The sequence below is a fragment of the Protopterus annectens genome, chromosome 17.part0, assembly GCF_019279795.1.
Source record: "Protopterus annectens isolate FY-2018-M chromosome 17.part0, PAN1.0, whole genome shotgun sequence".
Lineage (NCBI taxonomy): Eukaryota > Metazoa > Chordata > Ceratodontiformes > Protopteridae > Protopterus > Protopterus annectens.
In genome coordinates, this window is record NC_056751.1 from 417,823,919 (window position 1) to 417,836,134 (window position 12,216).

A 12,216-nucleotide genomic window follows, 5' to 3' on the forward strand; every position below is an offset into this window, starting at 1 on the left:
ATGCAGTGCTATAGGATATTGGCAAAGGCAAACATAATGCTCATCTTTATATGCATACTTGTTAACTACTTTGCCTGAGAATTCTGCACAAAGCCAAAAATAATTGTGGGCAAAGGCCCACTTATTACTTTAATTTACTTAAAATTTTAAAAGAACAACAGATTTTGCATCAACATGCATTTCCTGAACAATAAGAGGTATAACGAATAACATTATCAACTGTAATCCTTGATTATTTACTAAAAAATCAAAAATGCTATGGGGACAAGGCAAAAATATGAGGTGAAGAGGGCTTCACCCAAACAAATGACTGGTGCCAGAAACATGGCCTCAAGCTGAATACCGAAAAATGCTTCATCATTCCCTCTGGGGAGAGTGACATCCCCACAAATTATCACATTAATAACATCCTAATTATGCAATCAGTCATGAGCAAATTAGGCATCCAGGTTGATAGCACCTGACTTTTGACCACCATGTTGCTTCCGTTGTACAGAAGGCTTTCTACATGGCCCACCTTATAAGTAAGGGTATCTCATCCAGGGACAAAGAGGTCCTATTATCCCTGTATTCTTCTGTTATAAAGCCCATTATTGAGTACAACACCTCTTTCGGCATGTACCTCACAAAGCACATGCAGCAGTTGGAGAAACCACAGAGGTTCTTCACCAGGATAATCCATGGCCTTAAACATCTATCTTAAACTGACAGGCTAAAAGCCCTGTCCCTCTACTCAGTTTTATACAGACTCCTCAGAGATGACTTCTGTCTGGCATATAAAGCAATCTCAGACCCCGTCTTGATGGGATTGCTGCATATCTGCAAGTCGTTCCACTCGAGTAACCCACACTAGTGACCTCAACCTGGTCTGTGACATCAATAGGACTTGTTAGCAGGACAGATTTGTGTTCCAGAGACTCCCCCATCTGTGGAATAGACTCCCTCTCCACGTCAAGCAGAGTACCTCATTATCCCTTTTTAAGTACAACCTGGATAACTGGATGGGGAACAGAAAATACAGCCCTGGGATTCCACCTTTGTCCCTGCTGGACTGGGGCATCGGGTGCTGACTTGGCTAAACGCTTGGCTAGGTTTATAAGGGCCACAGGGCCAATAGTCTAGTGGCTTCCTATGATCCTATGAAATCAAGAGCATTCTGCAAAATTAGGGACAGTTGAAAGGTATGTGCATAGATTAAGGTGTGGATTCTGAAGATACTGAGATCATATTTCCATTGTACATGACATTGGTAAGGCCATCTCTTAAGTAATGTGTGAAATTCTAGCCTTTCTATAAGAGAAACTGGGAGAAAGCATGCAATGCATAATTATCAAAACAGTGAAAGGACTGGAGGGACTGTTGTACTAGATTCTTTGATAACTCTTAATGGATACAATGCAAGATAGAACAGAAAATAAAAAAAAAATGAGCTAATTCCATTGTACTGTTAAGAAGTATGTTGGTGGGGAGGAGCCAAAGAAGAAGAGAGGGAAAAGTCACTGTTAGAAGAGTGTGTGGCTTAAGACAGACTTGGGAAAATGTTACTTTGTGGTAAGAGTTATAGGACCCTAGAAAATACTGCATGTACCCGGCGTGACATATAATTCATCAGAGCTGTTCAAAAGTGTCTGGAAGAGCAAAGAAAGGAAAGGACAGATGAGGAAGAAAGATTCTTGGGGGCTCACTACAAAACTTGAGTGTGCTCTGTGGAATAAAGCTTTGCTTCCAACAATATCTCATGTTGTATGTGTGAGGCATACTTTCAGGAGTATGGATTCCAGAAGTTCTGATACCATGCTTCCATTATACAGGATACAAGAAGGGCCTTGTATGGAAAAATAAGTTCCAATCTGAAGGACTTTTCAGGATAAGGGCAACACGTGGTTGACTGGGTGCATTGGGGAGGGGGTTACTGATATACTCTCCTGTTCAGACTTTCTCAACTAGCGAAACAGCAGTTCATTTCTTTGCAGTACAGGTCATTCATTTCTTCTGTCTTAATACTGTCAAGGAAGGGAGAAGCAAATGACCAACGGAACCACTAAACTGCCATCTGAGTGTTCTCCTCAAAGACAGACAGCTATACCAAAAACTTGCAATCCATACCTGACTAAAATACATATGCAAATATATTTTAGAACTACAGAAAGAAAATACAAATGATTTAGTGATTCTGAAGAAAGCATAATGTAGGCAGCATCTGCACAGAAGGCAAACACCATGTGATCTATCACATTCTCATGAACTTAGTGCTTTGTCAGAGAGCGAGTAAATAAAACACCCCACTTTGCACAGAGCCTCTATATACGTGTACAATGTACATCGGTATATTTTGTAACAAATGTGGTGGATTTTATTTACTGCTGTTTATGTTTTTATGGAGATCTACCAGCTACTATATATATATATATATATATATATATATATATATATATATATATATATATGGGTCTACTTCTAAAGACCGAACCGACGATTCCCCGACACAGAAATCACCGACGCCAGAAAACCGACAACACACAAACCCGACAACGCGAAACACCGAACACCATAACACCGACACACGGAACGTAAACAACACACTACACTACATAGCATACACACTAGCCCTGACCCAAACCCTAACCCTAAGGTCCGACACTATCGCACACTTCACCTACCTGCACCCTAACCCTAACTCACTTACCCACCCCTAGCCCAAGCTCCGACACTAACGCACACTTCACCTACCTGCACCCTAACCCTAACTCACTTACCCACCCCTAGCCCAAGCTCCGACACTAATGCACACTTCACCTACCTGCACCCTAACCCTAACTCACTTACCTGACCACTCCTACCTCCGTCACTGTCGCACACTTACCGGGTCGCGATCACACATTACCCTTGTCGGTCTTTCCGCTGTCGGCAAATCACCCTGTCGGTATACGTACCTGTCGGTTATCTGGCGTCGGTGATTTCTGTGTCGGGGAATCGTCGGTTCGGTCTTTAGAAGGGGACCCATATATATATATATATATATATATATATATATATATATATATATTATTTTTTTTAACAGTACTATACACTGAGGACATCCTTGCTGAGCAACATGTAATTGCAGCTGATTAGACAAAATAGCATGTAGTAAAACCAAAAGACATACTGAAAATATATTTCCTGTGGGGGTGCCTGCATCCCTCACCCCTCCCATGCAAAGGGTGACCAGTGAACCCCAAGAATAATTATTCTAACTCTAAGCAACCACATCTGGAGAGAATAGTAGTTTCTCCAGTGCAGTGCAGTGTAAATTTGTATTAGAGTAGCCAGGAGCAAAGATTCTGACTTCATTATTGCCAGCTGCAATCAGTTATTATTGATATCTTATTTTGTCATAAGTTTGGGGTGTCACTCATTCACTATAGGACTTAAAACTGCAGCAGACGAGTGCTCTTATGACACCAGGGAGACAACTGAAATCTTATAAATTATAGAGTTCTTATAGTATAAACTCCAGAGTGACATGTATGTCTTAAGTATTTGTATCTTTCTAGATGACTTTTGAAACTTAAAGAAAAACTTAAGTAATAAAGTTTGTCCATAGCATCAAATGGCATCTCTTTTTGATTTACCGTTTAATGCTTTTAATTTGGTATTTATGGACAAGGAATTTTAGAATAGTTGTAACAGGACTAAACAAAAGTGGTGTAGAATTAAGTCTTCTGCTATGTTACTCACATTTTGATATACTTAGCTTTTTATATATCATTTAGTGCATAATATGTTTTGATGGTTACTCCTTACATTTGTCTGCATTCTCTAATGAAAGAAGGAAGGTTGTGCTATCTCTGCTCCTCTGTGTGATTGGTCCAAAAAGACATTGGAAACCTGAAACTGTAATAGCTTTTTACTGTTTTCTTTCATATTAATTGGGGAAGAATTTTTCACTTTAGAAACAATTTACTATATAGTCACATTCAGTACTTTAGGTAATGTTATTTTAAGATGGCATGAAATTGTTTTAAAGCATAATATTTAGTGCTAGTAAATATGGGGAGAAGGTTTAGCTATTCCATTGAATCTTAGAGACTACTTACTTCCATTTACAAGGGGCCTCCACTTCCGCATCCACTCCTCCATCTGCAGGGAGTACTGCTTCTCAATCTTGGCCCTCTCCTGGAAACAAGCAATAATGTCATTACAGATATGGTGCCCTTCTTCAACACGCTTCACGGTACTGTGGTAGTTTCCTGGCTGGTAAAAGAAAAGAAATATGGTTTAGGTTCAAATTCTAAGTTAAACAGAATAGTAGGTCATCTTATGAAGTTTGCAAATATTTTATATAGAAATAATGTAAATTTTGCAAGCTGTACATTAAGACATATCATCTGTAAGGCATAATAAACTGGAGGTATACTGCTTTAGCACCTGAAAATGTTATCATGTAGCCACAGCCCTCTCCTTATAGTTACTATAGTTACAAAATGGGTCACAACAAATTTACACAGTTAAAAGGGGCAAAAATTAAAAACTCTCAAAACAGAAAGGGTAAACAAAAATTCATTTTTCTGTTGAAAAAGAAATTGAATCTTCTTTACATTGTCTTGTGCAGTGTAGTGCAATAAATTGATCAGTGTACTTTTGATGCCCATGCAAAGTTACCTGTTTTGCTTATAGAGCTGTCTGATTATGTTTTAGAATGTGTGACTTTGTGGAGTCATACTTACCGTTCAAATAATAGTGTAGTACATCTGAATGTGTGAGCATGTACGCCAAATGTGAGTATTCCATCACTAAAAATTACAAACAGAAGCACGTAATGAGCAAGCATAATGGGGACCATGTTGAATGTGCTGAACGTGCTGCAGTCAGTGGAAAGAAAGTGGCCCTGTGATGTCTAGAAGAAATTTCTTAAAGGAAAAATGTAACATAATTTGGATGTTAGGTTAAGGCATTGGTCACAGCCATTAATAATATGCAGTGCTTGGTACTGTTAACATCTGTTTACCTCATGTTCTCTGTGAAAAGCAGGAAGTACTGTTGAAGAATATTGACCTGTGTTACAGCTTGTTGTATATTACATTTTGTATGGGTTCAGTAGGGCTGATTGCTTTGTTCTCTTTGTTTTACACAATTATAAATATAACATAAGTATAATAACGTCATGATATAAGCACAAGTTAGTTATTAAATAAAGGAGATGTAACTGGTACATAATATAGACTTAAGAAAAGCCCTAACACTTTTTGTATTATCCATGTTTTTTTAAAAACAAGCATTTCTTATTTCTGCTTCTAGATGTTTGTGTTTTCAGATTACATATAATTTACCTTTGTCAGTCTTAATTGTATAACTGATTCCCTGTTCTTACTTTGACGTACATTCTGTGTTTGATCACATGCTTTTCCAGATCTCCTCCTGGCTTCTTATGTGTTGCCGTTTTCTTTCTGCGCTTCAGTTTTTCATTCACTATAATTTTCCTGAGCAAGGATCAGGTAACCTAGGAATGGGATTGCCATCCTTGCGAAGGAATGGGTTTTTCTTCTTATGTCTGATGTCCCAATGTGCATGATTGTTGTGTTTTATATCAGATGGAAATTCTTTACTGGATCCTAGTGAGAACTCTTGCTCATTCACTAGATGGTCTGATTGAAAGTTTCAATTGCACTGTTTATCAAACACATGAATTGAAGAGTAGGAACCTACCTCACAAAACTCTCCTACTGACACTCATCCCTGAGAAACAAAACTACAAACACAGCTGAATCCTAGTGAGCTATAACAGAGCTCTGCAATATTTTGTCCATTTCCTTATGACAAAAAGCAGTACCACCTACCAAAATATTGGAAATGGATTCCTTCACATCTGTAATCTTCAATCTGTTTGGGGTGAAAGAAACAGCTGATCCCAATTCTCAAATTATTTTGCTGTATTACTGTAAATCCTATGCCTTAGGATCCATATGGTGGAGCAGCTTCTCATCCATATTCTGGGCTTGATAATAAAAGTAAGGAAAGATATGAATGACAGATTAATAACTAAAGAAAAACTGTCCTTGTGAAATATTATGTAAAGTACAGAAGACATCTGTGCCTGACATTCTGAGACACTGTTGGATGTAAAATAATAGTGGAGAGGAAGATAGTCTTTCATGACTACCTTGCATCAATGATGCAGAATGAATGGGCTGATTGACTGAGGAGGAGGTTAATGATCAACAGGCAGTAGGAGCAAAGAGTTACAAAAAAAAAAAAAAACATCTGGACTGTTGCGTAGTCTTGTACACTTTAGTTAGGAGACAAGCTTTTTCCTGTGGGTAACTTCACTTGGAGCACATTCCCAAGGATAAAGAAAGGGCCACTACTAGTGGTATGCCCTAACACAACTGTTTTTATGATAGCAGTAGCCCTTTCTGAGTAATCGACAGCACCTCTGCAGTGATTCTCCATGGTCTGTAGGGTCACTGAATTGGGCTGTCCCCATGGGCCTGCCATAATGCTAATGAGGCATTCCAGAGGAGCGGTACATGATAATTAACCATGTGCTTTCCCCTCAGAAATGACTGTGGTAAGGGATTTACTCTGTTGAGTAATTCAGACAATCACTCAGCTGTGTAAATTAACACAACTAGCTGAGCTAATTAATACAGCCAAAAGGCCATCTTTGCTTATTACTTTCAATGGCAGAAACCATGTATCATGTAAGTATCAGGATGTTTAGCAGAGAGGTACTGGTGGGTGTGTGGATGAGATCAGTAGGGAACTGTATGGTCTCAGGTGAGCATATTGGTGAATGTTTCTGCCTTAGTGTTTGCAGTGGGGGGTTCGTTAGGGGATAGGTAGAGTAGGGGTGTGTGTGTGTGTGTGTGTGTGTGTGTGTGTGTGTGTGTGTGTGTGTGTGTGTGTGTGTGTGTGTGTGTGTGTGTGTGTGTGTGTGTGTGTGTGTGTGTGCATGTGTGTGTATGACTGAATGGGTGAGTATGCCTGTGACTGTAAATCTTGTGAGGGAAATGTGTGTTGATGTTCCAATGTGTTTGTCTGTGCGTGCATCTTTGGGGGCTTCTATATTTCTCAGCTCCCCCTAGACAAATGAGCAAAGGATGTAATATGTAGGGGAACACGAAACACAAGGAACACTTTTCAAATATTACTGTAGCTTAAAAAGTTTATAGAACAGCAGATTTGCAAAAAGAAGCAGAAAATAAACCACACAAAGTATGAAACTGTAATATCTGGCATTACTGACTGATTGATTGTATACATCTGTGACAAGGGACACTGCAAATATGAGAGGCAAAATCACGGATTTTCTGTAAAATAATGGAGAGTCGGGAGATATGGGGATGTGTCCTTGTGTTTATTTGTGTGTGTGTGTTTGTGTTTGTATTTGAATGTGTGTACATGTGTAGAACAATGAATAAAGAGGATGTCTGGGCCAATGTGATGCAGGAGCTGTTAGTGATGTTTACTGTGACAAAGTGTTGATTAGCTCTGGTGGTAACACCACACATTTCAAAGACGTGCAAATTAGCCAATAATGAGGACTTTCCTCATTGTGACTGATCTGTCTCTAAAGCTCAGTGTTTCATGTTCACAAAAAGTGGCCCTTATTTGCAGAAGCAGATTAAGCACATGACTGGGTCCTTTCTGATTCCAGACTTCTATATCCAGACATCTAAGCAAATAGCAGTCCTTCTGGACTTCAACCTTATTACTCCTCCTCCTGCTACCAATACACATTTGCAGGAGGCAAACCACGTGATTAAAAGAAGGAAGAGAAGGAGGAGGTATAGAAAAATGTATGAGCCACATACCCTGAATGAGGTTGCTCAAAAAAGTCATTTTATTGTTGATTCATTGTCTGTGAAGGTGGCTCCAAATGTTGAATGTTTCTATGCATTGGGAATCCCTCCTTTTGTTGCCAGGTGCTCTGTTATAGAAGTTACAAATTTCTAGGTCCATCTCATAACAAAATATTTTGTTCCTAAATGGGCTATTGGCATTGAGAAGAGATGAGTAGAAGAAAAGAGAAGTCCACTCTCACCACAGTGAACCAAAACATGCAGAGGTATGTCCCATGGCTGTCTTTAATATTTGATATAATAAACATAAACATGTTCAACTTTTAATACAATGTTCATGAACAAAATTATATTATTTTGCACCTGTTAGAAGATTGCCTGCTAAAACTAAAACCATGGACATCTCTTAGAAACTCCAAAAAGCTCCCAGTTAGAAATTCTAAAGATAAGACCCTTCCATAAGTGTTTAACTCTATTAAACTCTTAGCAGTCATTCTGAATTACACTGAAACATAATTTGTGTATTAAATCAGTATTTGTCAAGGCTAATCATACATTTGGTCTGTTTTATAAGGTAGAACCGCTCATAACAGCTACAGGCAGGATAACTACAACTTTATTAATTCCCAAACTTACTTAACTACCACATGCATCTTTACAAATTTACATTCTACCAAGCTTTCCTTCTCTAAGCCATATTATAATCAGATAGCTAAGTTAGTTGTAGGATATACATTCAAGATATATTAATCACAACATCTCATTAAAACAGTGGCTTGAACTGAAGTATTTCCTTAGTATGATATTGCTAAGAGTGCTCATGTGATATGACATCTTGGTAACAAATGTCCAGCAAGCAAATCTCTAAATGAAAGTGTACACTCCGTCTAAAAATCTTGTGTCTGCTGACTTGCTCATTGTTAAAAAGTCTGACTGCATAGTTACTTTAGGAGTTCCATATTTGCAGTTGTGGTATCAAAATTATGAAAAAAATCTCTGTTTATCAGTTGATTAAAAAAAGCACTAATATCCAGATATAAATGCACATTGTAGTCCTCTGTTCACAAACTAGTCCTACAGCTGCAGTTCAGGAGATGCCTGAAATGCTAAGTTTTATATTTTTCTACAATCCATGTGCTAACACCTGACCTCCTATTCTTGCTCCTTTCCTTACATTTCCTGGACTATGTTTGTCAGTGTCCTTTACTTACTGGCAAATTTGCATTTCTGTTTATGTGCCAGCAATGTGGCGTTTTCTCCTTTTTCTTCGGTTGTACAACAGTGGTTTTAGAATATTCAAGTAAGGGAGGATGGGGCAAAGCTCTCCACATGGGGTGAAATGGGGCTTACTTCACTGCAACAAAGCATTTTAAGGTATATTTGTTATATATAAAGTTTTCTATGAATTTTGATTCTATGAAATGAGGTTTCAATTAAATGTGTTTTCAGTGATTTTTTTTCAGTGATTTGCCATTCAATGAAACAATACAAAACACATGATAAAATGCTTGCAAAAATCATCTGTATAAGATGTATTAAAAGTTATGTTCCAATGGCTAATTTTTTATCTGTAAAATCACCTATTCTTATTGTAATTGTTTGTTTTTGAAATACAGCCACCCGCCTAAGTGCTGTAGTACTTATACTGATATATATTTTGATTTGTTAAGTTTAAGGTCCCCATTTATCTGCTGAAATGGGTCATGCCTAGCCAGAATTTGTAGGTTAATAACACAAGTATGATTACCTTATAATCAACAAGCCACACACATGGAAACCATATCAAAAGTAACTATTGAAAATGCAAGAGTCCATACAAATTCTTTTAAGAGCTGTGTTAAATGCCAGATATCTTTTCAACAAGGTTCTGACGTCATATTAAGTTTTCTGACATAGAAATCCACAGTGTTTCAAAAACATTTCTGTGAGGTGCAACAGTTCATTGCATATATGGACAGTAGTAGCAACTGTGGAAAATATGCATATAAATCCTATTCTCTGTCACCAAAAATAGGATAAACAGGGGTATGTGCTCTTTATCCACACTGTTGCAAAATAATTAATATACAAGGGGGTACTGATCTAAATAGCATATTGTAAATGTGCACTGTTGTTTCAAGTAATAGCCAGCACTTGCCTCACTAAATAAGCTTTACACTGCACAGCTGCAGATTATACTTACAAACTCTGGCTTTCCAGAATTACCCACCTTAGACTCCACCCAATGCCTTCCAGCATAGTTTTACCAACAGAAATTTAAACTTATCTTGAGTTATTCTGTACACAAGCACACACACACAACATTTTTAGGAAGGTAGTAAATGATCATGCTCAAATACCAACGCCCTCTTCCCAGTTTACAGTAATGTTGTTACCTACTAGACTATGCTGTTCCAACAAAGTAAATATAGATCAATATGTGTGTATATACCTTTAAGAAGCTATCCAAGGGTTTGCACTAGAGTATAAATACTGAGCATGTGCGAGCCTGACTGCCATTTTGCAGTTAGCTGTTGAGATGTGAACATGTATGTATGTACGTAAGTTCTGTTAGTTAGTTAGTTCATTCATATTTAAAGATGCTGCTATATCCATCCTAATGTGTTTGTATATATTAAAGCATCTGAACAAAACCCCAAGCCTTCTTATTATTTGTAACACAGATGAACAAGCGATGTGTCAGAAGTGGCATATCCAAAAGGACATGACATTAGAAACAACATATCCAAAGGGCCTGCAGTCAGAACCAGCATAATAAAAAGGCATGAAGTTTAAAAGGCAAAAACGATTTAAGGCACTTATCCAGATGCTGGTGGAATATACAGCAGTGGACCATCCCAAAACTATGCATACTTCAAAAACAGGTCAGAAACAAATTTCAGGTATAAATCTTGCTCAGCACTATTCTTTGTATTTGCATAATATTAAATGAGACATACAGAATGTTCTAAATAATTTTTGCATATACTGATATGTAAGATATTGATAAAATATTTGGACTGCTATGGAAAATGGTTTGAAATGAAGTCCAAATTGCATAAAATGAATTAAATAAATGGAAACAACCAAATTTTTTGCAAAGCATGCATATTTTTATATTAAGCAAAGATATCCAAGTTTTCAGAAGTGTATAAAGTGTTTGCATGTTTGTGCAGTGTTACAGTAAAGTTATTTCACAAAGTACAGCCATTACAAGGCATATTTCACAGAGCAGTAAAGTTATTTTGCAAAGTACCTCCATTACAAGGCATATTTCATAGAGTACAGCCATTACTGAGCATATTTCACAAAGTGAAGTATTTTGAAGAGTTTATTTTGCATTTGAATGTTGTTACAAGCTCACAGCACTGTTTGTTCATTCATAATTACAAGTGCCATATTTTCAGTCTATTTGTGTATACTTTGTGGGCATGGCAGACAGATTTCAAAAGCCCATAATTGGAGAGTGTTTGAGCAAGGGTATGACATTTTCATACAGGCTGCATTTCCTGATAAAGATGGTCGTACAAAGGCATTTATTCTACTTAATTTAGCTGGGTCAGAAGTCATAGAAAGGGAATGCTCATTTGTGTGTGCACCTGCTATTTATGCTGGAGAGGGGGAAAACCATCATATTGTTGTACAGGCTGAGTCAAGGGAGGACCCTGAGTGTTTTAAAGCAAATTTAGAGAAATATGTAACCCCCAGACAAATGTTACAATGAAAAGGCACTTATTTTACACAAAGGATCAAGCCTGGTGAAACTTTTGCAGCATATACAACTGACCTGAGAAATAAAGCTAAAACGTGCAGATTTGGTGACTTAAGGGATGAGTTGATAAAGGACAGACTTGTGTGTGGTATAAAAGATGAGGCTGTGGGAAAGATTTTGCTTTGTGACAGTGATTTAACTTTGAATAAGGCCAGTGAGATTTGTCAGATAGATGAGCTTACATAAAAGCACACAAATATGCTTACAAATGAGAACAGCTCTAGAAGGCACAGTGATAAATTTCATACTGATAGTATGCAGCACATGGTTAAAAGAAATAGGCCCAAGCACATGGTAGCCCCTGCAGCACACTCAAAGAATGGGTCCCAACCTAGTTTCATTGTCAACTGTAATAATCGTGGTAGTAATCATGAATATAAAAGAGAAAAGTGTTTAGCTTTTGGTCAACAATGCCACAAATGTAATAAATGGAATCAATTCAAAAGGTTTTGTAAATCAAAAGGCCCACACTCTATCATTAAAAGGGGACATTTTAAGAAACAAGTTGATCAGTTAGACTGTGACAAGCCTACTCTTTATGTTGATGGTGTGTCAGTGTTTCATGAAACAGTCAATACAGTAGATTTAAGGGCAAAGAATGAAGTAGTTTATACTGTTCACGTAAATGTCAAACCCACCGCTCTCAAAGTTGACACAGGTCCTAAGTGCAATATTATGTCT

The 12,216-nt window shown here is 37.6% G+C and overlaps 1 protein-coding gene across 2 annotated transcripts in view; it reads right to left on the reverse strand.

Annotated features, from left to right (window-relative positions):
- LOC122791387 (protein kinase C and casein kinase substrate in neurons protein 1-like) overlaps positions 1 to 12,216 on the reverse strand; it is an 821,887-nt gene that overhangs the window by 253,734 nt on the left and 555,937 nt on the right. For both annotated transcript variants that reach the window (XM_044059123.1, XM_044059124.1), the window contains exon 3: positions 4,080 to 4,236. In XM_044059123.1, the coding sequence (XP_043915058.1) occupies positions 4,080 to 4,236 (157 nt within the window). The remainder of the gene's footprint in view (positions 1 to 4,079; positions 4,237 to 12,216) is intronic.